Source organism: Mauremys mutica, chromosome 6 (genome assembly GCF_020497125.1).
Source record: "Mauremys mutica isolate MM-2020 ecotype Southern chromosome 6, ASM2049712v1, whole genome shotgun sequence".
NCBI lineage: Eukaryota > Metazoa > Chordata > Testudines > Geoemydidae > Mauremys > Mauremys mutica.
The window spans coordinates 4,195,308-4,222,738 of NC_059077.1; the positions used below are offsets into that span (position 1 = coordinate 4,195,308).

The following is a 27,431-nucleotide window of genomic DNA, read 5'->3' on the forward strand; positions in this document are numbered from 1 at the left end:
ACCTCACCCACCTTCATATACAGTGTCTCGGCCCCAGTCAAGCTCCCCCGCTGAACCCTCAGGCTGCTTTGTTTGGATCCCAATACTGCATGGTTTTGGCTTGCTGATTCTTAGCAGAATCAAGGCACTCCCCCTCGCTTTGGGTGTCTAGGCATAGTCTCGGAGTACAGAGCCTCTGTTTAGGCCCCCTTCCTCAGAGCTGGAACCCCACAGTCCAACTGCCTAAGCCCTCACACTTGTGCTGGCTCCCCCCAGACTTACTACGAGCTTAAGCACCCAATTCCAATTCTAGTCGATAGAGATTTTTATGTTGTGCTCCTCACCATTCTATCTGAGCACCTTCCAGCAGTGGATCCAGCAATGTGACTACACATCTAGCACATGTTGTTTGCTCTCGCATCCTCTCTCCAAAGGAAGAGCAGTGTGCAGGGGAGCATTTTGTTTTGGAATTTTCTGTTTATAACATATACAGGTGTGACGGTGCTGCCCGTGGGAGCCAGCTGAGGTCACTCAATCAGGGTGAACTGCATACCAAACGGGGCAGACAAACCCCAAACGCTGGTGGTTATTCCAATACTTAGATTTACCAAACCAGCACAAAGCAGCTTCAATAGTACCTCACTGGTCACTGAGAAGTCCAAACCACGCAGTTCCCTTAAAGTGCCCAGCCTCAGGCCTCCGTCCAGACACACCTGTCAGATATGATGATGATTCCTGAAAATTTTACTTCATCATATGAAAGAAAAGGTTCTTCCCAATCCCAAAGGATCAGCCACATACCCAGGTCCAATTATAACTTAGATCTTACCCAAAATACACGCTATAGCCAATTCTTATTAACTAAGCTAAAATTTATTAAAAAAGAAAAGAGAGAGAGTGTTGGTTAAAAGATCAATATACGGTACAGACAGACTTGAATTCAATTCTTGAGGTTCAGATACACAGTAGAGATGAGCGTGTAGTTGCCAAAAGTACTTTTAGAAATAGTCCATAGGTTATAGTCCAATTTCCATATTCAGGGTGGCTCCAGTCAATGACTGGGGATCTCAATCCTTGTGGCTTAAGGTTTCCCCCTCTTGAAACCCAAAGCAGATCTGAGATGAAGCAGGATCGTGTCCCAGGCTTCTTATACATTTCCAGCAGCCTTTCGGCCTGAGAAAACAATAGGCTCAACTCCTTCTCCCAAACATCCTGGCAATTAGCACAGAGTAATTTATCCATTAAACAGTTCAGATACAGGTTAGCACAACCTTCAAAGAGACACATAGACAATAATACTATTTCACTCAAGTATCATCATAAATGTTAATATTCCTTTTTTTTTATCTTTGAATTAAAACTATAGCAATAGACAAGACTTGTTTACTGACATCACAAGACCTGAGCAAACATCTCCCCTTCTACCTCTAACAATGCAGACTTGCATTTCAAAGCTCTAGTCATTTACATATCTTCCTAACCAGTCCTCAAGGTTCACCCATGGGTCAGGTCAGTCTGTGAGTTAATTAACTCTTTCTGGCCCTGTCATCTTCCAATGAAATATTATATTACACTCATAACATCACAACAGGTTGCTATGTGTTGGCAGAAAAGGCAGGTCAAAGAAATGCAATTTGCAGATGAAGTGGAAGATGGAGAGGTTTGGGCTGGTTCTTCATTCCTGAGGAAGTTCATTCTACAGTCTCGGATCATACCCAGAGACGGTTCTGTCTCCTGCACTGAGAGTGTTTACAGTTATAGACACAGGCTTTATACAGGGGTTCTAACCTAATCACTCTATTTTAGACTGCCCAAGACATATGCAGATGTGGGCAAAATAAGAAACACCCACACACAAATCCCTGACTCAGTTTCCTCACCACTCTTGCGCATTCTTTAGGGTTTGGGTCAGCATCCTTTCAGGTCCCAGGACCCACTCTGGGAGTCCACTCTTCTGAATCACAGCGTCACCCTCTGAACACTACAGTCAGCTTCCTCTAGCTTTGGCTGGTCCCACAGTCAAGAGTTCCCTCACCCGCTAAAACCTGTCCTTTTGCTCCTTTCCCTCTGAGCTTCTCAGACTCTGTGGTTTTAAAGGGCTGGAGCAACACCTGGTTTTGGGAAATTCTACTACTCCAACCCCCGACCCCTGCAGACACATGTGGTCAAACTGGCTTCCCTAGGCTTCAGCTGAAGCCCATTGTCCTAAGGTACTTCCATGTTAATGGGAGCAGTACATGTTAAAGATTCTCCATTGTCCCTGGTCCAGGAGGATCAGGACACCAGTCTAAGAGCAGACATCTGACTCCACCTCCCGTTGATGTATTCAAAGACAATCAATTATAGAGTCAACCAGAACTCACAAGTTGTACATAGAGCCCCCAAATCATCAAACCTAGAAAACTGATGAGGAAAAACAAAAGGAACTGAGTTCATTCAACTCCTGAGATAATTCGACAGAAACTAACTTCAGCACAGTTGCTGACTGCTCAGCACTTTTGAAAGTCAGGTCACTTATTTAGATGCTGAAGTACTGATTTAAGAGGCTAACTCTACACAATGTTGGCCTGAATGTGTCTCTCTCTGGGACAATTTTTATTTTATTGGAATTCCACTGCAAACAATCTTGTTCATTTTTAAACACAAGCTTTCCCTTCCACTATTTCTGACCCACTGCGCTGAAGATAGGTAATTTTCTGAGACTCATGACCTAGAAACTGACTACAAACAAAAGGGAAACGCTTGAATAGTCTATTTTCACAGTCCAAGCCACAGAAAATGCAAACTTGCTTTTTTAAAGTTCTTTCAGTTTTAATTAACTAAGATGCTGTCTATGACACAGCTGGGTGCCAACGCTCCTAATTTATCACAAACCTCATGATATTTAGTGCTTTTCTTAAAGCTCCAGGAGTCATGTGATTAGAGCAAAATCTCAGCTTTTATTTAAAAAATAGTTTCTGGTGCTCATGGTTGCAAAGTAAACCTTGAAAACATGACCTGTAAAAGCTCAAAATGCAGAAAGCAAGGAAAAAGAATCCATAATGTGTTTTTTTTTAAATGTCATGATTTCCACATCAATCTCATGATTTTTCGGGGTTGTGGTCAACAAACACTATAAACATGAGGTTGTATATTCTTTCAAATACGTCAGTATCCGTTTAAGAGTACAATTAGGGGCTGATTTTTTATTTATTTATTTATTTATTTTTAAGAGCCTTCAGGAAGCCTTTAAGTCTGCAGGTACAATTATTTGGGGTGCAAAGTTGGAGGCTGTTTCTCAACATGACACCTTCAATGCCTCACTCTCTAGCTGCATGTCCTGTCATTTTGTGTATCTTGTTAATGTAGATTTCTTTCAAGTATTAATGAAGCCTCATTAGACAGCTATATAAAATTATCATCAGTAATTGAGTCGGGCTATTAAGTGGAAGGTTTCCAAAATAAAAAGATTGTAAACAACTATCTACTACACTGATGTGAAATATAAAAGGTTAAAAAAAAAAAAAAGCAAGCCATGATTTAGCAATGCCTAAAACACACTGTGCTCTATCAAGGCTGTGTGCTTCACTGTAAAAGCAGGGTATAGGGCCTTCTAATTGCACATATCCTGGAAAATCCATGGGGACAAGGAAAGGGGGCCCCATAGATTTGTGGAGCCAGGAGTCATTCATATGGATGGCTACTTTTCAGTACTGGCAGCACTAGCAGCTTCAAATGAGATTTGGAGGGTGTTAACCAAAGAAATATAGAGCTGAAAGGGGCCTTGAGAAGTCATCCAGGCCAGCCTCTGAGCTGAGGCAGGACCAAGTAAACCTAGATCACCCACGACAAAGGCGTTTGTGTAACCTGTTCTTAAAAACCTCCAATGGTGGGGATTCCACAGCCTCCCTTGGAAGCCCATTCCAGAGCTTAACTATACTTGGAGTTAGAAGGTTATTCATAATATCTAATCTAAGTCTCCCCTGCTGCATATTAAGCCCATTACTACTTGTCCTGCCTTCAGGGGACATGAAGAAGAATTGATCACTGTCCTCTTTATAAAAGCTCTTAACATAGTTGAAGACTGTTATCAGGACCCCACTCAGGCCTGGTCTACACTAGGACTTTAATTCGAATTTAGCAGCGTTAATTCGAACTAACCGCTCAACCGTCCACACCAGGAAGCCATTTAATTCGAACTAGAGGGCTCTTTAGTTCGAATTTGGTACTCCACCCCGGCAGGTGGAGTAACGCTAAATTCGACATGGCTAGTTCGAATTAGGCTAGGTGTGGATGGAAATCGAACTTAGTAGCTCCGGGAGCTATCCCACACTGCACCACTCTGTTGACGCTCTGGACAGCAGCCCGAGCTTGGATTCTCTGCCCAGCCACACAGGAAATGACCCGCGAAAATTTGAATTCATTTTCCTGTCTGGGCGGTTTGAATCTGACGTTCTGGTTGCACATCGGGGCGAGCTCCGCAGCACCGGCAGCAATGCAGAGCTCTCCAGCAGAGGAGTTCATGTAATCTCTGAATAGAAAGAGGGACCCGGCATAGACTGACCGGGAACTCTTCGATCTGATCGGTGTGTGGGGCGAGGAGTCTGTGCTTTCGGAGCTGCGCTCCAACGAACGGAATGCAAAGACCTACGAGAAGGTCTCCAAAGCCATGATCCAGACAGAGGATACAGCCGTCATGCAACGCAGCGCCGCGTGAAAATCAAGGACCCCAGACAAGCCTACCAAAAAATCAAAGCGGCCAACGGACGCTACGGAGCCTGCCACCACTGCCCCACCAGTGACCATGGACTCTGATGATGGGACAGTGTCGACGGACAGTTCCTCGACGATGTTCACGGACGGGGAAGATGAGGAAGGGTTTGTGGAGGACGAGGCAGGCGATAGCGCTTACAACGCTGGTTTCCCGACAGCCAGGATCTATTCATCACCGTCACGGAGATCCCCTACCAACCCTCCCCGGCCAGGAACCCGGATCCTGAATCAGGGGTAGGATCTGTCGGTAAGTGCTTTAACCATGTTAACTTTTATTCTTAATATAACAGGAATCTGAAGTGTGTGAAAAGGAGGTCTCTGTATATATGGTGATAGAACAGAAATCCTCCTGGGAGAATGCCACGAAGCTCTCCTGCCGTTAATCGATAAGCATCAGCAGGAGGTTCCTGGGGAGAGCTGCCTTATTGGGTGCTCCGTGGTAGCACACTTTTCCGCGCGAGGCTTTCATGCGGTATTCAGGGAGCACTGCCTCCCAGAGCACGGCTGCATAGGTCCGTGGTTCGTGCTAGATTTCACGCAGCATGCGCTCTCTATCTCCTTCAGTGCCCGTCCTCATGGTGATCTCGCTCGGAGACTCCTGCATCTAAGTAGGGGAAGAAATGTTACGTTACGCCTGGTCCAAAGTATTTTTAATAAATAAACGGACAGACGGCATAGCACAGACTCAGCACGCAGCTGCGTGACGAGCGTAACGGAAAGCCAAAGAATCAAATGGACGCTCATGGAGGGAGGGGGGAACGAGGACGCAAGGTATCCCACAGTTCCTGCTGTCTCCGAAAAGCATTTGCATTCTTGGCTGATCTCCAAATGCTTCTAGGGTCAAACACAGTGTCCGCGGTGGGTCGGGGCATAGCTCGGCAATTTACGCAGCCCCCCGACCCCCAGAAGTTAAAGGGAAAACAATCCTCTGTTGACTCTTTTACATGTCACCGTATCTGTACTGAATGCTGCAGATAGACGCGATGGTGCAGCACTCAACACCAACATCCTTGCTCCCCCCACGCTATGGATGGCTGATGGTACAATAAGATGGAAATCCATCCTCATCATCAGCCTATTGGCACATGGGGCAGTGCAAAAGGACTGGTAACCATAACGACCGTACCAACTTGCTTGGAACAGGTCGGTCAAGGCTGCCTGTTGCTAATTTTTCATGGTAGATGGTGCAGTATGGCTGGTAACCGTCCTCATCATTGCAACAGGGGGCTGAGCTCCATCAGCCCCCACCCTTCATTGTAAAGAAAAGATTCAATTGCCCCTGGACTAGCAGAGGGATGAGTGGCTCCCTCCTCCACACCCCTTAATGTCATCTCTGGACTATCATTGCAGCTGGAGGCTTCCTTCCACTCATTTCTCACAAACGACTACCTGTGTCTTATTCATGCATTCTATATTACTTCATCACACAAGTGGGGGGACAATGGTATTGGAACCCAGGAAGGCTGGGGGAAGAATGGAATGAACAGGTGGGGTTGTTTCAGGAGCACACCCTGTGAATAGCGTTCAGCTCAAAATTTATGCAGGATTGGACAGAGAGCAGCTGTGGTCTCTGGTTGTATGATACAGTGGTTCTCTAGTACACTTGCCCATAATCTAGGCAGGACTGATTCTATTTTTAGATACCCAAAAAGGAGGGATTGACTCGGGGAGTCATTCCCAAATTTTGCTTTTGCGCCCCTGGCTGATCGACCAGGGCACTTATGACAGCACCAAATGGCGCAGTGCAAAAGGACAGGTAACCATGACCATCTTATTACCGTCTTCTTACCAGTTCATGGTATGGTAGACGGTGCAGTATGCCTGGTAACCATCGCTGCTGTCATGCAAAAGCATAAGCATGCTGCTGTGTAGCGCTGCTGGTCCGCCTCTGTCAGCGGCATCCAGTACACATACGGTGACATATACAAAAGGCAAAATAGGGTCCATTGTTGCCACGCTATGGCGTGTGCCAGGGCATTTCATGGAAAACGTGCTCGAAATGATTGTCTGCCATTGCTTTCCCGGAGGAAGGAATGACTGGCGACATTTACCCAGAATCCACCGCGCAAATGATTTGTGCAACAGCAGGCACAGGGGTCTCAACAAAAAATTCACAGAGACAGCCTAGACTCAGTTAATTGTTCGCAAAAAAGTATCATTGCAAGGAATTAACTAACTGTTTCCCATCTCACAGCTTCCACTGTCTCCAGACCTGCCACAGCATCCACCTCGCAGAGGCTGGCGAAGATTAGGCGGCGAAAGAAAAAGACAAGGGACACGATTTTCGATGAATGTGTGGGCTGCTACCTAGCCGAGGCGGACCAGCAGAGGCAGTGGAGGGAGAAAGTCTCTCTGTACCAGCGCTCACACAGCGAATGGGAGGAGAGGTGGCGTGAGGAACACAAGCAGGCGACTCAAGCAATGCTTGTACTACTGAGGGAGCAAACGGACACGCTCCGGCGACTTGTGTATGTTCTGCAGGACCGCTGCAGGACAGAGCCCCCGGCAGTATCTCTGCAACTGCCCTCCCCCGCCACAAAGTCACATTCCCCCCTCACCTCAAATAACCAGGAGGATGCCCGCCCTGGGCCGTGAATACTGTCACTGCACCCCAGCAGAGTGCTCAAGTAACCAAAAGCTCTCCTACCCTACGTTTGCATAAGTCCTTCCCTTCCGGACTCAAACAAGTCCCAATCCCAGTCCCATCCCATAACTGTGTACTTAAGTAATAAAAATACTTTGCTGTTAAGTACTGTTTCCGTCATGTTTCTTCACTGAAGACTGTGTTTGAATGGGGTGCGTGGGGAAGTGCGTTGCTAATTGCATAGGACAGGCACCTTTCGCAGGGTACAGACACGGGGGCCGGATCAGCAGCGGGTAACACACACAGTGCAGTCAGCAGGCACCGTGGTCGGTATGGGAGGTGGTTTCCAGGTTCTGTGTGGGCGGTGGGGATGTGACTTTTTAGCGGGGGAGGGCAGGTACAGATCTTATACAGCGGTCCTTGTCGTGGACCGCTGAGTCACGCAGCAGAGGAATCTGTATCCGTCCTCCTCCGCCACAAGGCCACATAGCCCCCCGCACACAGAATCCCAAAAAGGAGGGATGGCAGGCTCCGTTGAAACAAGCAGTCCGGCAATGCGGACCGCTGTAGGAGCAGGAGCCTGTCATTCCTTGAGTTTAGAGGCGGTCTTTACATCAGCGCACACCCTACCCACCGCAGTCTGCGTTCCAGTTTCGACCCTTTAACGAAAAGTCATGAATAAAGAAACCTCTCCTCAGTAACAGTGTGACATGTATTTTATTTTTACACGTGTCTTGGAAGTGGAGGAAACGGGGAGAACGGGGTATTTAACCGAAGAGGAGAGTCAACAGTAACTGGGTAAAGAAACAGGGGCAGGTTCAGCTTCTCTGTAAAGAAACTGAACAGTCACAGGTCACGCTGCTCGCTGGTATTTAAAGAGTTCCTTGTCGCTGTCCCAGGCGCCTGTATAGGGCTTCATGAGCAAGTGCATTAGCGGGCAGGCTGGGTCACCGAGGATCACTATAGGCAAATGCACATCCACAACAGTTATTTCGTGGTACGGGAAGAAACTACCTTCCAGCAGGCGTCTGAGCAGCCCACAGTTCCTGAGAACACACGCATCAGGAACCTTGCCCGGCCATACGACGTTCATGTTGGTAAAACGTCCCCTATGGTCCCCCAGTGCTTGCAGAACCATTGAAAAGTAGCCCAATTTCTCAGCAGCTGAATGTGGAAGAGGTGGACGATAAAGTGCGAGGAGGAGAAAACGGCGAGAATCGCAGCGGGCTCCATGCTTGCAGTGCTGTGGCGTCCACGCTGTCACTGACCAGAAAAGTGCACGAACAGATTGCCCGCAGGCGCTTTCAGGGAGGGAGGGAGTGAGGGCGTGATTGACGGTTCAATGACGACAGTTACCCAAAACCACCCTCGACACATTTTTTCCCCCAGCAGGCATTGGGGGCTCTACCCAGCATTCCAATGGGCAGCGGGGACTGCGGGAACTGTGGGATAGCTTCCCACAGTGCACTGCTTCGAAAGTCGACGCCGGCCCCGTTAATGTGGACTCAGAAGTTCGAATTAGTGTATTTAGTATGGATACACAAATTCGACTTCATAAGGTCGAATCCACAAATTCGAATTAAGTAGATTCGAAATAGTCCTGTAGTGTAGACAAGGCCTCAGTCTTTACACAACCAGGTTTTTAAACCTTTCCTCATAGGTCAGCTCCTCTAAATCTTTTGTCATTTTTGCTGCTCTCCTGGGGACTCTCTCCAGTTTGCCCACCTCTTTCCTAAAGCGTACGTCAGCTGAGGGCTGAACAGAGCCAAACAGAGCGGGACTACTACTTCCCGATACTACACTCCTGTTAAAATGCCACAGAATGATATTAGCCTTTTTTGCAACTGCATCATATTATTGGCTCATGCTTAATTTGTGATCCACTGTAATCCTCAAAGTCTTTTCAGCAGTACTGCCACCCAGCCAGTTATTCCCCTGTGTAGCTGTGTAGTTGATTTTTCCTTCATAAGTGTAGTACTTTGCACTTGTCTTTACTGAATTTCATCTTGTTGCTTTCAGAAAGATTCTCCACGTTGTCAAGGCTGTTTTGAATTCAAATCCTGTCCTCCAAAATGCTTGCAACCCTTCCCAGCTTGAGGGTCATCTGAAAATTTTACACACATACTCGCCACTCCATTTTCCAAGTCTTTAATGAAAATAATGACTAGTACTGGAACCAGGACGGACCCTGAGGGGCCGACAAGATCTGGCCCCCTGGTTTGACAGTGAACCATTGATAATTACTCTTTGAGAATGGTCTTTCATGCAGTTATGCACCTACCTTTTAGGAAATTTCAGCTAGACTACATTTCCCTAGTTTGCTTATGTCCCATGGGACTGTGTCAAAAGCCTTACTAAAATGAAGATGCATCATGGCTACAGCTGCCCCATAATCTTCTAGGTCGGTAACTCTGTCAAAGAGGGAAATTATGTTGGTTCTGCATGGTTTGTTCTTGGCAAATCCATGCTGGCTATTCCTTATTATCCTCTAGGTGTTTACAAATTGATTGTTAATAGTTTTTCCAGTATGTCTCCAGGTATTGACGTTAGCATGACTAGACTATAATTCTCTAGGTCCTCTTTGTTCCCTTTTTTAAAGATAGGTACTATGTTAGACCTTCTCCAGTCCTCTGAAACCACACCCATCCTCCATGAATGTCAGGAACCCAACAAGAGCAGTCAGGGCCAATGGTCTGAGCAGGGACAAACCCAAGGGTAGGAGTAACAGAGGAGTCCGTAGTTGGGTTCCAGGCCAGGATCTTTACCAAAGGTCAGAGTCTGAGTCAGGTTTCAGGGTTCAAGTCAGGAGGCAAAGTCCAGATCAAGCCGAGGTCAAAGCTAGGAATTCAGGAGCAAGGGACAGTCATAGTAGCTACTAAAGATCCACACAGTTGCTTTGACACTTCCTGGAGTGCCCCTTGGGTTTATATAGGGCAAGGAGCCAATCAGGAACCATGAAGCTGCTACCTGTCAAATCATTGAGGTGGACCTTCCCATGGTCTGATGGACCTTCCCATGGTCCACAGTGGATCATAGGAAGTGGAGCACAACCTGGCTACAGCTGTTGCTGGGTGGCAGCCTGGAGATGTCAGCTGTCTAGTAGCTGGGCAAGCGTGGGCTCTAGACCCATGGGGCCTTATGTTTTCCCCGCCAGCCTAGGTTTGTCAGGTTGGGCTCCATGGAAGGCTGCCACAAGGTCAGGAGCATGAACTTGGGATGTGAGCTCGCAGAATTGCTCTTCTAGGCCATAGCCCTCACAGCCTACAAGGTCCCAGAGGGAGCCCCCATCTGACTGAGTCCAGTATTACATGGACCTCACACTCATCATCTCCTTGTAACCACCCTGGCAGGGGTGGTGCTTGAGCCGGATGAGCAGACGGATTGTTGATGTAGAGATGCATGAAAATACTGGGTGTATTCTGAGGGACCTGAGTAACTGGAGGTTCACAGTCACTGAATGGATTACCTGGCTGATGGAGTATGGCCTGAGGTATCAGTGGACCAGTTTACAAGATGGTTGGTGGTGCAGATATTTTGGACTGAGAGTCACACTTTTCACCTGAGAGTGAATGCTGGGCCTTCCTGGGGCCGGCAGTCAGCGTACCACTTGTAGTCCTCCTTGGTCTTGTCCAAATGGATCTTAAGCTCTTCTTGAGCCTCATGGATCTGCCACACCAGTCAGTGGCGACAGGATTGTTAGAGTTGACAGGTGTGGCCAGGTGGAGACAGGAGTGGAAGACACAGTTTGCGCAGAATGGACTCTGCCTAGTGGAGACATGAGTCTGGTCTACACTGGGGCGGGGGGGGGAAATCGATCTAAGATACGCAACTTCAGCTACGAGAATAGCGTAGCTGAAGTCGACGTATCTTAGATTGAATTAAAATTACTTACTTTGCGTCCTCGCGGTGTGCCACGGCTCCCCCGTCGACTTTGCTTCCATCTCTCGCCGAGCTGGAGTTCAGCAGTCAATGGGAGAGCGATCAGGGATCAATTTATCACATCTACACTACACGCGATAAATCGATCCCCAATAGATCGATGGCTAGTGTAGACGTACCCATGGTCTGCATTGTTGTAAGCAAATTCCGCTTGCGGCAGGAGGCTCAACCAGTTGTCCTAGTGGAAGTTTGTGAAGCAGCGCAAGTATTGTTCTAACTCCTGATTTGCCCATTCAGACTGACCATCAGTTTGTGGGTGATAGGCAGTCGATGTGTAAGTGTGCACTCGAGCAATTGTAGGGTTTTGTGCCAAAACTGTGACACAAACTGTGGATCTCAATCAGTTGTGACTTGTTCTGGGAGTCCACAGAGATGGATGACATGAGTCACCAGGAGCTGGGCTGTTTCTTCTGCAGAGGACAAGTGCACAGTGGGGACAAAGTGGGCCATTTTTGTCAGTTTATTGACCACGGTGAGGATTATGGGGTGGCCGTTAGATGCAGGGAGCTCAACTATCAAGTTTAGGGTAATGGCTGCCCAGGGTCTGAATGGGGTCTCGGACACAGAGCAAGCCATCCTGGACCTGGTGTTGCCCCAGGCTTGCTGTCTCAAGTTCCTTGGGAACGAGCTTCTTCCCTGTAGCTAAGCGGATCAGTGATATTGTGGCATCCAGGAATTTCCAGGGCTTAAGAATGTGTGGGGACTCAAAGTGGGGGAGCTCTCGACTGGCAAGATACTCCCCTTCTCAGGATTGCATAGGCTGTCTTGTTCTGGACCCCTGGATGATACCCAAGGGTGAAATTGAAGCAGAGTCAAGTCTAATATTGAGGATAAGACAGTGGAGCTAAATCTGGCATGGAACGCTGAGTAGTGTGTGACTGCATAATGTTCAGCAAATGTACGAGCAGACATCCAAGTCGCCGCTCCACATATTTCTGTTATTGGAACGTTCTTGAGGAAAACAATGGCAGTGGAAAGAGATATTGTGGAGTGAGTTTGAACTCTAGAAAGAGGTTGAAGGTCGGGAGCCTGATAGCAATAGGTAATGAAGTCTGATACGATATCCATCTAAAGAGTCTTTGTTTAGAGATTGGGGATCCCTTAGATCCAGGGCCAGCTTTAAGCCGATTCCCCTGATTCCCCGGAATCAGGCCCCGTGCTCAAGAGGGCCCCGCGCCTTAGGCGTCTTTTACATTTTTTTTTAAACTCAGCCGGTGGGGCGGGGAGTCTGCTCCAGGTCTTCTGTGGTATTTCAGTGGCGGGGGGGAGGGGTCCGCTCCGGGGCTTCCACGGCATTTCAGCGGCGGTGGGGGGGCGCGCTTCGGTGTCGTGGAAGACCCGGACAGGAACCCCCGCCACCGAAGAGCTGCTGAAGCCCCGGACCACTGCCGGGTGTCCAAATCGGGCCCTACTCTTCATAAAGCCGGCCCTGCTTAGATCTGTCTGCAGTGGAGAAAAATAGTCTGGGAGATTTTCTGAAAGGCTGAGGAGTCCTATCCACATAGAAGGGTAGTGCTCTCCTGACATCATGAGTAATGTTGTCTGCCTTTTGTCCCAGTGCAGTTTGAGAAAGAAAGCAGGGAGGTGGACAAGCTAATTTATGTGGAAGTCTGAACATATTCTTGGTAGGAATTTGGGGTGTGGTTGTAATGTAACCCTGTCTCTTAAAAAGATTGTTAAGGGGGGGGTACACCATTAGAGACCTTCTCTCTCTCACTCTCCAAGCAGAGGCAATGGCCACTAGGAATGTGGTTTTCATAGAGAGGTGTAGAATAGAGCAGGTGGCCAATGGATTTGAAGGAAGGCCTTGTAAGGCACTTGAGGACAAGGTTGAGGTCCCATGCCAGTGTAGGGCATCTGATTTGAGGGAAGAGGTTACCCATATCCTACAACAAGTTTTCTCAAGGGTAAGTGAAAACAGAGTAACCATCTATCTTACGATGGAAGGCAGTGATGGCTGCGGGATGCACCTTTATGGAGCTTAGAGATAATCCTGATGTTTTTAGTTCTAGGATGTAGTCTAGCACAAGCAGTAGTGGAGAGGATGTAGGTGTAATATGTCTTGAGTTACACTAGAGCTGGAATCTCTTCCACTTTTGAATATACACGTGACAAGTAGTTTGTTTCCTGCTATGTAACAGCATTGCCTTTACATCCTCAGAGCAGGTCATTTCTAAGCTTTGGAACCATCAAGTAGTCACACCTTGAGTTGGAGAACCTGTAGATTGAGGTGACAGATCTGGCCAGTATCTGAGAGAGGTGATGAGGAGTGGGCTGGAGAGTGATTAGCAGGCAAATCGCCAGTTGAGTAAGTAATGGAAACCATGTTGTCTTGGTCACGTGGGAACTATAAGAATAACCCTGGCTCTTTCTTTTCTTATCTTGAGCAGGACCTTTGATATTAGAGGAGGTGGCGGAAAGGCATAGAGGTGACCCGTGTTCCAATATAGGAGAAAGGTGTCTCCTAAACAGTAATGACCCCGGCCCATTCAGGAGCAGAACTGGGAGCATTTCTTGTTTCTGGAAGTGGCAAATAAGTCTATCTTTGGGATTCCCCAACATAGACCTCTCCATTCTCCACAACATATTTCTATTTCCCATTTGTGATCCTGGGAGAAGTTTCTGCTGAGAGTGTCTGCTATAGTGTTCTGTATGCCCAGGATATAGGCTGCTGAGATGCTGATGTGGTGGCGAATGCCATTGTCAATGCCAGTCGTCTTTTCCGTCCTGGTTCATAATGCCAGTGGGGAGAAGGCCACTGAGCAGCCTGGGATCTCGGTGACATCTTGTTGGAGTAATCTCTTTGTCTAGTCTTGCTTCCTGTTCCCCAAGCCAAATAAATCCAGTCATTTCCAGTCCTTGTCACAGAGTGTCGATTTAGCGTGGTGCTGTCTGCCACATTCAATTACAGTGTTGACGACAAGGGCATTTGAGGATGGGTGGGAAAATAAGTCCAGGTCCTTAGAGGGAACATAATAATATTGTCCATTCTCTTGCATGTGGGAGGTATTGTGGCTGATGTCTGATAGGGAGCGCAAAGCGAGCTGATGATGAAGTATGTAGGATGTCAAGCAGCTTGTGTTGGGACTCCTTCACTTCTTCAAGCAGAATTTGTAGGGAATCCATTACTCTCTTAATGAGATCTTGAAACTGATGTTGTCTGCCAGGGTTGGTAGGGGAGACATAATGGTTCATCAGAAGAGGATGAAGAGATGTTAGTTGTTGGAGTTATCTCTTTTTCTAGTCTTGCTTCCTGTTCCCCAAACCATCTCCTCTTGCGGATCAGGACGTCTGGATAGAGAAGCTGAAAGAGACTGCCTTCCCCATCCTGATGAGTGACACTAGGGGGCCTCAAGAATTAGTGCCTATAGGCTGCTCATGGGTCCCAGGATGGCCACTGAGGAGGTGCAAAGAGCATGGGGAGGGGCACCGAAGGGTGTCTATGTCAACTGGGTGGGCTGCATCTTTCGCGGTAGTTAACTGGTTCTGTAGAGGTTTCGGAGTGACTTGCTCCTTGGTATTGGAACAGGCAACCTTCCACAGAGACTGAAGATAAATCATCATCATCATCATCAGAGATGGAGCAGTCATGGATGCTGAGGGAGACTCCTTCGCTACTGCACGTATGTCAGGGGACTGAGATGTGGCAGGTACCAAGATCGTGTCAGTGTTGAGTAGGGGCGTGTCAGACATCTCTGAGACCAGTAAGTCTTCAGAAAAATGAAATGTCTGCAATACTGGAATAAACAAGGAAGAACTAACTAAGGACAGGGAGTTGACTATTCTAATAATAACAACAAAATAATGGGGAAAAATTTGGAGGGGGGGAAGGAAAAGAAAGTGAACTAACACTATTAACTCAAAACAGAAAGTAAGATATAGATGAGGAATTCTCAAATTGGACGCTGCTGAGACTCCATCTCAGGCCAAAGGTGACTGAGAAGAAACTGAGGGCGGTTTGCCCACATAGCACTATATAGCCCTGAGGCAGGGCACGAGACGGGGAGAGTGCATGTGTGGACCAACAGGACACTGCTACCTAAAATCTCCAATGTGAGGCACAGGGACGCAAATACACCTAGAGTGGAACACCCATAGGGATGCTACTCCAAGAAGAAGAAGAAGAATGAGATCCAATGTCTGGAAGCGATTAAACACTGAATCTACCAAGGGATGTGGTAGATTCTCCATCATTTGGAGTCTTTACATCAAGACCCGATGTATCTCTCAATGTATTAATATTTATGATTTGTATTACCATAGCATCTGGCAGCCCCAGTCCTGTACCAGGTCCCCATTGTGCTAGGCGCTGTACAAACAGAGCAAAGAGACAGTCCCTGCCCCACGGAGCTTACGACGTAAGGATAAAACAAGAGACTACAGATGGATACAGACAGACCAAAGCCCTAGTTTAACTAGACTAGTGTTTCCCAAAGTGTGGTACGCGTACCCCTGGTGGTACGTGAAAGGGTTTCCAGGGGTACACGGCAGAATTTTTTATTTTACTTTATCATCGTTTTTTTTTTTTAGCAGCAGAAAACAATTCACTAAAATGTAATATATAAGAATGGTGTACACTTGTACATTAGAAATACACACAGGTTTATATTGTAACTAATATGATAACGCGTTCAATAACATCTAAGAGCACTGCAGAGCCGACGCAAACCACGCGTGCACGTTACCGTGGCTCGGGCAATACACTTGCCTTTGTGGCATGCACAGAAGTCATACTGATGGATAAAAGATAAAAGTGAATAACTACCAGTAGTAATCTAAAGATCATAACAAGTACATATTTGGTGTGTATTAATATACAAAAATTCTCTTTTTGTTTAACCCATTTACAATGGATCGCTGGCTAAAAACGGGAAATTTGAAACATACAAAAGAAAATTATGAAGGAAATACGAATGTTAGTGATAATTATGCCGAAAAATGCAGTGATATGGCTACATCAGACAATTGTGATGACAAAATTAGTGAACTGTGTGAACCATCTGTAAGTTTATTAAATGTATCAGCTGCAAAGAAAACAAAAAAAGCCTGCAAATATGTTGAAGAATATCTTAAACTGGGATTTTCGTGGACAGGCGATGAGGTGGAGCCTGTTCCACTACGTGTGATTTGTTACGAGACTCTCACAAATGAAAGTATGAAACCATCCAACCTAAAATGCCATTTCGATAGCAAACAAAGAATATGAGGGAAAACCTGTAGAATTCTTTGAAAATAGGAGCAAAGATCTCCAAAAGTCCCAGAAAACAATTCGTAATGTGACGGGAGGTGAAAATATGAAAGCTTTGGAAGCTTCATACAGTGTGGTGTACTTAATTGCAAAGTCCGGAGCTGCTGAAATGATTGGCGAGACATTAGTAAAACCTGCAGGCAAAGTAAAGGTGCAAGTGATGGTTGGAGACAAGGCTAGCAAAGCTATAGGTTGTGTCCCCCTCTCAAATAACACTGTTCATTGCAGAATCACAGATATGGCCAAAAACGTAAAGCAGCAATTATTGTCAAGAGTACAAAAGAGTCGCTACTATGCGCTGCAAGTGGATGAATCCACCGATATTGTGAATTTAGCTAATCTTTTGTTGTTTGTCAGATACGAGTTGAATAATGAAGTCCACAATGATATTTTGTTCTGCCAACCTATGTCAACACATACAGCTGGAGAAGCTATTTTTAAAGTTATTGATGACTTTATCAAAAACAATTACTTGGATCGGAGTTGTTGTGTTGGAATAAGCACGGATGGCGCCAGAGCCATGATTGGTTCGAAGAAAGGAGTTGTTGCACGTATTCAAGCTGTTGTGCCAGAAGCAAAATCAACTGATTGTTGCATTCATGGGGAAGCTCTCGCCACCCAGAACATGCAGGCAGATCTAAAGCAAGTACTGGATGAAGCTGTGAAAATAATCAATTTTGTGACAGGCTGCCCTCTGAACGCCCGGCTGTTTTCTTAGCTTTGTGATGAGATAGGAGTTGTGTGTAATCACTGCCAATTTCACACTGAAGTGTGTTGACTTTCACGTGGAAAAGTTCTGAATCACCTGGTTGAGCTGCGAGAAGAACTGCAAGGTTTTTTTAGATGAAACCTTTAACCTGCGAGACCATATACACAACTGGAAATGGCTATGCAAACTAGCATATATTGCAGATATATTTGCTCATTTAAACAACCTCAATCTATCCTTGCAAGGGAAACTCATATCCATATTCCATGTTCAAGCAAAGTGAGTGCCATGTTCGCAAAATTGAAACAGTGGCATAAACGTCTGAGTCGTTGTGAACTGGATTCCTTTCCATCTCTTCATGACTTAGTAATAAACTCAACTAACGAACTTGATAGTGATGTGTTGCAAATCATGAAGCAGCATTTGGAAAGATGGCAGAAAGATCTTCGTAAGTATTTCCCTGAACTGGACGGCACCTTTGAATGGATAAGGAACCCTTTTATCAGCAATGTTCAAACATTGCCAAATAACCTTTCTGCTTCAGAACGACAACAGCTCTTGGAGCTGGCTTCAGATAGCTTCCTGAAAACAAAACTGGAGCAAAATACCCTGGAGTCATTTTGGTTGGGGGTTAGCTCTGAATATCCAGCTCTGTCGGACAAAGCTGTGAAGTATCTTCAGCCTTTTCCCACCCCGTATTTGTGCAAGATCGGATTCCCTGCGCTTATTGGCATCAAAACAAAAAAACCGAAATTGTCTTATCGACGTGGAGCCCCATTTTCGTCTTAAGATCACAAACACAGAGCCAGAGATCCCCGCGATAGTGTCTGGTCACAAGCAGTTCCATCCCTCGCATTGAAGAGTTTGATTTGTACTGAAAAATTTTCAATACTGAAATAGTAAATATTAAAACTAGTGCTTTGTTCACTAACCTAACCAAACCAGCGTATTTTAATTTCAGAATGATACAAATTCACCATATATATATATATATATATACATATACACACACATGCTGTTCTGCCAGACTGTTGATTTGCTTCTATTATTTTAATTATTTCTAGTACTATTTATATATGTACCTATTATTTCTATTAAAAGTTTTGTTTCAACTGTATGTAATATAATTTTGTATTTATTTCTAATAAACATTTAATCCAGAATGAAATGAATTAGGAGTGTGTTATAAAAATGTGGCTACCCCCTCACCCCAATTATCTTCACCGGAGAAAGGGTACGCCAGTAAGACAGATATCTCAAAAGGGGTACGCAACTGATGTAAGTTTGGGAAACACTGAACTAGACGACTGGGCTTGATGCAACAATCACTGGTGGCATTCTCTGGCCTTTTGTACGGGAGGTCAGAGAACATGATAATAAAAGTCCTTTCAGGCCTTAAAACCCAGGAGGGTGCTGGCTTCAGAAGTCACCTCAAAAGCAGCACCTCAGTGTGGTGCCACAGGGCCAGTCTGTGTTCGCTCAGTGGTTCACTTAGGTTACAGAGTTCAAAATGCTGCTTAATTTAACGAGGCCTCAGCCTGCAGCTCCCCTGCTTGCAGAGCTTCTTTTGACTTTGGGCTGGGGAACAACATCAGGGATCGCATCGTGTTAGAAATTCTGCTTTGTCACTGCATCAAAGACAAATCTGAATGACAATATCCACAGACCACATTTTGTAAAATACATTTTGGCCATATGTACCAAAGTGACCGACATTAAGAGAGACTCCGATGCCACACCACAGTGATGAGCATGGCATGAACAGAGAAGGCCAGATCCACCTTTGTTGAGTCACCATTTACACCAGAGGGAGTACAGAAGAACGGCCATACTGGGTCAGACCAATATCCTGTCTTCTGACCGTGGCCAGTGCCAGGTGTTTCCGAGGGAATGAACAGAACAGGGCAATTTATTGAGTGACCCATCTCCTGCCGTGCAGTCCCAGCTTCTGGAAAATGCTACATTCTGATTGAGGAGTATTTTACATCCCCTTTGCACTGCCCTAAATGGCCCGATCAGGCGCAGAGCAATGGTAAAGTGGGCCCATAGGATCAAAGAGTGATTCATGGGATATATTTCAGAGCTTGTTTTGGTATGGTTGAATACATCATTTTCACAGTAGATACACACTAACGACACCAATCAGGAGTGATCATTAGAGGCAGAGCCTGGTCTCTGTGTAGATTACTACAGTGAATTGCAATAAAGCAATAAGCCTCTGTAAGTGAATTTTGTGACGGGCCCTGGACCATTTAGTAATTAATGAGCTATGGGAAAGCTAGCTTTTATCAGGAATAGTCAAAGCTGGACTGCACCCTAAGCAGTAACGATTCCCAGCCCCACACATGTGGCTGCACTTTTGGGGCTGTCACTCTATCAGATCCCCATCACCTCTCCTACCCACTGCCATGCCCTACATGCACCTTGTAAGATTAACTAGGTTCCAGCTGCCTTTATGCTGGGCCCTAAGTGCTGCACCTTCCCTTTGAAATCCCAGCCGCCGTGAAAGCACCGAGAAATGCCACCTGACAGTACCCTTTCCCCCACCTGCCAGCAACCTCCTATGTCTCCTTTATCACTAGCTCCTCCAGCCAGACGTACCCCTGGCTCCCTAGCTGCCAACCCAATCCTCAGATGTGCTACCGGGATTACAGAAATCTACTCGAGGCTCACAAAACCAAGACCAGCCCCAGCTAATAAGGGAGCCACAATTTCCTGATTAGCTGGTCGAAGCTGAGAGCTTGAGACGCAGCTGAGAACCACAAGCGCCAGTTGGACAAAGTGCAGCCTTAGGCGCACAGCTGGCTCTCATTTGGCTGGGATGGAGTCTGTACCCATGGCATGAACAGACCATCATTTTGAGTATTAAGGCTGCTGCATATTTCCTCAGAGCAAACTCCTGCTCTTAGCAGTTGGGAACCGAGTGAGGTATCGGGGGGTGGGGGAGGGAAGAGGATGGGTATCGGGGAAGAGATGTGCGTGGAGAGGTGGCTGATGTGCGTATGTTCCCAAAGTCATCCTAACACTGTGGGGCAAGATAGCTCACGGTGGATGGGGAAGCCCCAGCGCGTGAGGCACATTGCCCCAGAAGCAGAGTGGCTGTTCCTGTGCCCCCGGCAATGATGAGCTGGTGGATGTGGCAGCCAGGCTCCCATCCTAGCACTCGCTTGATGATAATAAATATTAACACTAATAATCTGCAAATATAATTATTTGCTTCCATACAGGATCATGGTACAGTGATCTGCTATCAATGTTATATGCTAATACAATACCTCAAAACTTACTAATATAACATAACAATCCCATTCTACATCGGGTACGGGATCCCCCAAGTGTCTGCTGTAACTTTTGCCTACTGCATGTTTCAAAAGACGGTACTATATAGGGGCAGACTGGCCCAGTGTGCTGGGGGAACAAGAGCATCTAATAAATGGTCTGTACAGACTAGGTATGAATGTAGGTTTAAGCTGGCTGGCTGCCGGAGCTCAATCCGACTCCAGCAGCAAGCAGGGAGGTCACTTCAGCAGGTGATTCTGTACAGACGCAAACCACACAGGATAACACAAGCAAAAAGAGTAAGAAGCTATGGATCAACCCAGAGTCTCAACTGTCACAAACCAGGATGTGGGCAGTCAGGCTTAGTGGTCAGAGTGGGAGCCAGAGAGCCAGTATCTATGCCCAAGGGATGAGAGGCAGAATCAAGAAGCAGGAGTCAGACCCAGGGTCAAGAGTCAGGAACCAAGCGGGGCTGGAGCAGGGCAAGAAGGAGGCTGGGAATGAAGCTGCAGGCATGTGCACTGAGAGGTTGGTCACTGCTGACTTCCTTGGCCTGTCAAGTGGAGTGGTCAATCAAGCAGCCCTGCTGTGGCTCAGCTGTGCTCAGAGTCCTAGGCTGCCTGGAGACTGGGCAGCTGCAAGTCCTCTCCTGGACACTGGTAGAGACCCAGGTCCTAGATATTCTCCCCCTTCCTGCTCATAGCCTATCCCCTGAACATCTGTGCCTGGGTGGGGAAAGGGAACTGGAGTTAACCCCTTGTATACCGGGGACCCTCCACCCTGCCACAAGACTCTTACCCTGTAAGGCCTCTCCTTCCCCCTCACAGAGAAGGCTGCTTCCTCCTCCAACCACCACCAGCACCATGCATCACCCAGGATCAGGTCAGCATGTAAAGTAGGTGTCTGACTGCAGTGGAGAGGCAGGTGGCTGGCTATCGGTGTCTGACTTCTGGGACAGGGATCCACACGGAGGAGGTGAGTGATAGGTGGGGCAGGGGTCTGGAATGGTGGCCTACACTGGGAAGGTAACTGGTTGAGGGAGGACTGTGCTGAGGCGGCGGCATGCGTTAATGTAGCATTACCTATGCTCGTATCACAGCACCTTGGCCTGGGACCCAGCCAACTCGACCCAGTCTGTGTTATTCCCCCTCAGACAATTTCTGATTCTATCTGTGATTGAATCACTTGGCCGTTTATTCTGTTTCAGACAAGAACAATCTGCAGACTGCAGTGCCAAGAACTGCAGGCTCCAGAGATTGGGTTTTGCAATTGCTTATTGCAGTGATCCAAAGCTGACAGTAGTTTGTGCCCTGCCTGCTGGGAACCTGATGCCACTGCCCTCCATCACATGAGTAGTTGACTGACTGCAGTGGGATGGTCTGGGTGACTAAGTGCTGGCAGGAGTGAGCCCGTGCTCATGAAAGTCCAGCAACATAACTCAAATCGTCACATTTGCAGAGCTCTGGGAAATGAATCCACCAGGTTAGGGGAGGGCGGGGGGAGGAGCAGGCAACAGGGGAAAGTTTGATGGAAAGATCTTGTGGCACCAACATATAGTTACATATAAGGAACACCTGGCCAGCTGGTAGAGCTCTGACAGAGAATCTGACACAATCTATGAGGATTAAACCCTGCTGGAGATAGCATGAACAAGAAGCAGAAGGGAGCCAAGATCTGGTGTTACACTCTCTTCCCATTAGAACACTGCCCTCGGCATATCGCTGTCACTCGGCTGCATTCATCTGGAGACATCTACATCTCATCGCTAAAGGTTACGTGGCAAAATAGCAATGCTTTGTACTCACAGGCATCAGCTGTGGATTCAGTTTGTGCCAGCATTCAGGCTGAACTAGGTACCCAGAGTGGAATGCAGCCAGGCCTTCGGGGCTCACACACCTCTCGGGGAAAATGCCAGGGGGGGATCTTTAGTAAGAGCACCATTTCCTGAAGGCTGCAGCATCTTGGGTTTTCCTTGACAGCTGCTTCAGTATGGACTATATTTGACATTCCCAAGCTTGTGAGATGTGCTAAGTCCTCAGCCTCACCTGGTACAGTGGCAGGGCTTCTAGGCTTCACCGATATATAAATGAAATTGATTTTTCTTCTATCATTTAAAGGTTAAATAGCAATGAAATCACTGCTGATGCTGACTTGATGATAGCAGCCGAGAAATCATAGAGCCAAGTTCTCTGCTGGTGCAATCTGATGGAGCCCAACTGACTTTCTACAGTACTCTGCCAACTGACACCAGCGGAGAATCTGGCCCACAGCTTTAAAGCAATGGGGTCTTAAAGTAATATAGAAGCACTAATGAACGATGGCTAGCTAAGTGTTGCAGGCAGTCTGCCAAGACTGAATTAACTGTACAAGATGCTAGATGGATGGTTGGGGGCAAATATATATCTCTCATCAACTCAACATTAGGATTATTCTAAGTACTTTGTTATCAAGTCATTATTCTTGGAGACATCCACCCCGGAGCATGTTGTGAAAAATACTAATTTCATACCATTTAATTATAGCAAAGCTGTATTGGCCAGCTCTGGGCACATTACTATAATTGATTTTTTTGTTATTAACTTTACTGTATTGCTTCCGTGTGTCCTGGAAGCTCTGATCAATAATGATCGGATGCCAGCTGTATAAGGTTTTCCCATCTGTAGACTGGGCATAGTAGCAGGAGTGCTGTGAGGAATAGTTAATGAGCCAGTTTCAGATCTACTGTAAGTAGGTGCAGCTCCCATGGAGGCCACTGGGCTCAGTTCAGTGGGAACAGAACTGGGTCGAGGTGGTTAGAAATTGGTCAGGAAGAGGATGTAAGAGGCAGTGTACTTGTATCAATGTGGCGTTCAGTAGGATTCAAAGTGAGCGAATTACATGCCCAGTGGCTGTAAGAGACAGCAGGAAAAGTAACTGAGAGGAAGGTATAGAAGAAAGCAGTCTGCTCACCCCTCTGGTTTACCTTGCCCTGCATTATCCCCAGTGCTCAAAGGGCTCCATTCATTAAGAGGGTGTTGTGACGCTGCACTCCATATGATTTTATAAAAATATGCGAATGAGTGTGAATATAATGTAACTGGAATATGATTCATGCAAAAGGTCTCTTGTAAGGTATCACCACAAAGCTTATAATCTACTGAGTGTGGTCATCCTATTTGTATGAATGTATCATTCTTGTATCTCAAACTAGAAATATGAAATATTACTCTGAGGTCCTATTGTAATTATGCAAAGTGTGGGCCATTAATGGTGGTTTGGAATCTTGATGGCTCCCATTAACCAGGACAATTGATTGTAAATGGCTCTGTTTACTTGCAAGCAGTCCTGTGAGTCAGGCCAGGAAGAAAGAAGGCTTGGGGTCTCATAGGACATGTGACCATGTCACCTCGTACTGGAATCCATCTTAGACCTGGTGCTTTTCCAGTGGTGAGCTGGAGCCGGTTCCCACAGGTTCCCAAGAACCGGTTGCTAAAATTAGATCTCCATGGAGAACCGGTTGTTAAAGGGCCAGGGGGTGGGCAAAGAACTCCGGTCCGCAGGCCGGACCATCCTGTTGCTCCCAGGATTCCCAGCTGGGGAGGCTGAGGCTCCCCCGGCCCTTCCCCCGCTTTCCCCCAGCTGCAGCAGGGCCAGCTGCCGGCACCAGCTGGGCAGCTCAGCTGAGCTCCTGAGTCCTGCTGCTTTGAGCTGCCGGCAAGGTAAGAGGGGAGGGGGCTGCAAGCGCTAGGGTTGCTGAGGGGGCAAGTGGGGCAATTTGCCCCAGGCCCTGCAGGGGCCCCCGGCCCCACAGGTATGTTTTCACCCCCCAGCCCCTCCCCCTTAAATCAGAACTTTTTATAGGGAACCGGTTGTTAAGATTTTGGCAGCTCATCACTGTGCTTTTCCATTTAGAAGGAGGGCTGGGGACCCAGAGAAACAAAGGATTCCTGCCTAGTGCCAAAGCTATAAAAGGGGGTGGAACAGAACAAAGGGGGCTGCAGTCATGTGAAATCCCCTGCTTTTCACCTAAGATGCCTCCTGGAACTAACAAGAACTATACCAGGGGAAAGGATTGGGCCCAGACTAGGAAGATATACAGTCTGTGAAAGAAGCTTATTGGAACATTTCTGAGGGTGAGATTTTATTTGTATTCAGTTTCCTACTGTATTAGGCTTAGACTTGCATGTTTTTGTTTTATTTTGCTTGGTAACTTACTTTGTTCTGTCTGTTATTACTTGGAACCACTTAAATCCTACTTTTTATACTTAATAAAATCACTTTTGTTTATTAATTAACCCAGAGTAAGTAATCAATACCTGGGGGAGCAAACAGCTGTGCATATCACTCTATCAGTGTTATAGAAGATGGAGAATTTATGAGCTTACCCTATATAAGCTTTATACAGAGTCAAATGGATTTATTTGGGGTTTGGACCCCACTGGGAGCTGGGTGTCTGGGTGCTAGAGACAGGAGCACTTCTTAAGCTGTTTTCAGTTAAGTCTGCAGCTTTTGGGGGATGTGGTTCAGACCTGGGTCTGTGTTTGCAGCTGGCTAGTGTGTCTGGCTCAACAAGACAGAGAATTGAAGTCCCAAGCTGGCAGGGAGAACGGGCTCAGACGTAGTCTCAGCACTTCAGGTGGCAGTTGCAAGGGGGTTTCTGTGACCCAGCCCATCACAGGTGTAATGTCCTTGGCTTCAATGGGAGCTGCAATTGCTTATGCCCGGGGCTGAGTTTGGTCCCCAAAGAAGTATACCCCATGCTGATCTTGCACATCCACTGAATACCCAGCAGAGAGGGCTAGGAATGCCACGTGATGGAGAGGGTACTCCCCTCCTGTCCATGTCAGTCCATATACATTGTATACAGAGAGAGATACATACATGCTGGTTTTACCCCAATGAGATTGGCGTGGCCACATTGAGTTATGCACCTGATCACTAATGTCCCCCAAAGGGCCCTTGGCTTCCGTTTAAGACCAGCTGAGGCGTTTGCACTGCTGTGCAGAAGAAACCTTGGATGTCTGCTAAAGATTTCTGGCCTGGGTGAGTGTGCTATGGAAATGGAGTTGAGGTGCCTGGGAAAGAATAGGAAGTGTTGCTGCCTCCGGCTTCTACAGCACTGTTGCTTTAAGACACCAGTGTGCTCTGGAGTCGGGGGCGGGAAGGGAGAGATTAAGGCTGCACAGGGCCTTACACCAAAGTGTTCCTCCTCTCCCCGGAGAGAGCCCCCTTCCATGCCAGGCCCCCCACCCCCAGACTAACTCGCATGGCAGATTCCGACTCCTCAGCCGTTGAGCTCCATCCCAAATGAAGCCGCCCAGCTCACCCCACCAGCAGCCGGCCAGCTGCTGTCAGCTGTGCTGCCACATTAGATTCCTTAATCCCCTCCCAGTTAAAAGAAAGCCTCTTACCTTCCCATCCGTGGTGACCGCTGCAAAGATAGTGGAGGAGTAAGGGGCCCAGGCAACATCCCCCACAGCAGAATTCAGGTCAAAGATGAACATCGGGGTCCTGGAAAGAAAGGCCCGGGGTGAAGAAGATCTTGTCCGATTACATGTCACTCCTGAAGAAGACATTCAAGATGAAACACTCTGATGCTATACCCCAGGCAGCCTGTGCTGGTCAGAGCAGCTGAGCCCTCAGCCATGTTGCACTGGATTGTCTCCCCGCAGGAGTTCACAGCTGACAGTGTTCTCCTTCTCGCTCCCGTGCTGCCAAGCAGCAGGGTTAGGGGATTTTGTGTTTGAGAGAATGAGGGAGCTATTGTGGGAAAGTTTGAGTGAATGTTTGACTGGGGTGAGACTAGTGGTCACTCATCTCTTCCTGCTGTGAGTTTGCTAGTCTCTGATTGGCTCCCAGGAAGGTTGGCTAACAGTATCATTGCTCCAGCGGGACACAGCGGGGATGAGAGGTCCTGGCTGCAGAGGGAGAGTGGATCTCTCAGGTAGCCGGGTCCAATGCCACACAGGGCTTTGAAACGTCAGGGCAGCCACCTTGAACTGCAGTGCCCTGTGTGGCCTGGATCCAAGCCAGAGGGCTGGTACCTGGTGTGGCTCTGTTAATGTTTTTAAATCATGGACTGCAGGGCATCTCACCCTAGTCCTAGATACACGTACGTAGGCAGCAATCCAGGGCTGTACCTGCTCTTATTACTGAAGGAACTGCTGCGCTCAGGAAAAAGCAAACAAGGAGGATAAGAGAGAGTAATAAGCAATAAATCCACCTAATGGTGAAAGTGTAACCATAGATTTTAGCAGACAAAGCTAGCTGCGTGGTGTATGTTTATACTGTGAGAGCATAAATCACACTCTCCCGCTGCCAAGGCCAGAACACAGCAAGACTTACTTTATGGTGTGGTCCCAGATCTTGACAGTCCAGTCAGAGCTGCAGGAAATGAAGACTTTCATGTGGTAGGGGTTCCAGCTCACTGCGTCAACAGCCATGTGGTGAGCATCAAAGGTGTCCAGAAACTGGCTTGAATAGGATTTTGAACACTGCAAAGGAACCAGGGACCACCAATAAGAATCATTTGGCTGCTCTAGAAGGGTGGTTCTCCACCCTGGAGGCACCTCCCAGCTGCTTCTTTAGGGGGGCAGGAGTTGTGACCTTTTCTTCAGGACCTAAGCTTCATTTAAAATGTTTCTCTCTCCTATGGTAAGAAAAACGGAGCCCTTCTGAGTGTAACAACTTCCCGCTCTCTACCATGATTCTAGCTGTCAGGGAAGTTAACCTGGATGGGAATGTGCTGGTATTTTTTAAAACTTGAAATGTCTGCTTTGCTGGTACACTATGACAAATCCATCGAGGTCAGTGTTAATATCCGAATGTGCGTGTGAGAGAAGGGTCATAACCCTCCAATCCCGGCTCTTTTCCTGACAGGAGCTATGGTGCTGTAATGCACATGGAGGAAAAGGGCTCGTCTGCCTTGGGAACAGGGTTTGTGAGTAGTTCTGGGTGGGAAT

At 47.2% G+C, this 27,431-nt stretch overlaps 1 protein-coding gene across 1 annotated transcript in view; it reads right to left on the reverse strand.

Moving 5' to 3' along the window:
- Window positions 1–27,431, reverse strand: part of DNAI1 (dynein axonemal intermediate chain 1) — a 296,761-nt gene that overhangs the window by 102,980 nt on the left and 166,350 nt on the right. Inside the window, exons 17-18 of the mRNA XM_045022468.1 lie at window positions 26,815–26,963; window positions 25,881–25,980 (exon numbers count right to left, since the gene is read on the reverse strand). Of these exons, the coding sequence (XP_044878403.1) occupies window positions 25,881–25,980; window positions 26,815–26,963 (249 nt within the window). The remainder of the gene's footprint in view (window positions 1–25,880; window positions 25,981–26,814; window positions 26,964–27,431) is intronic.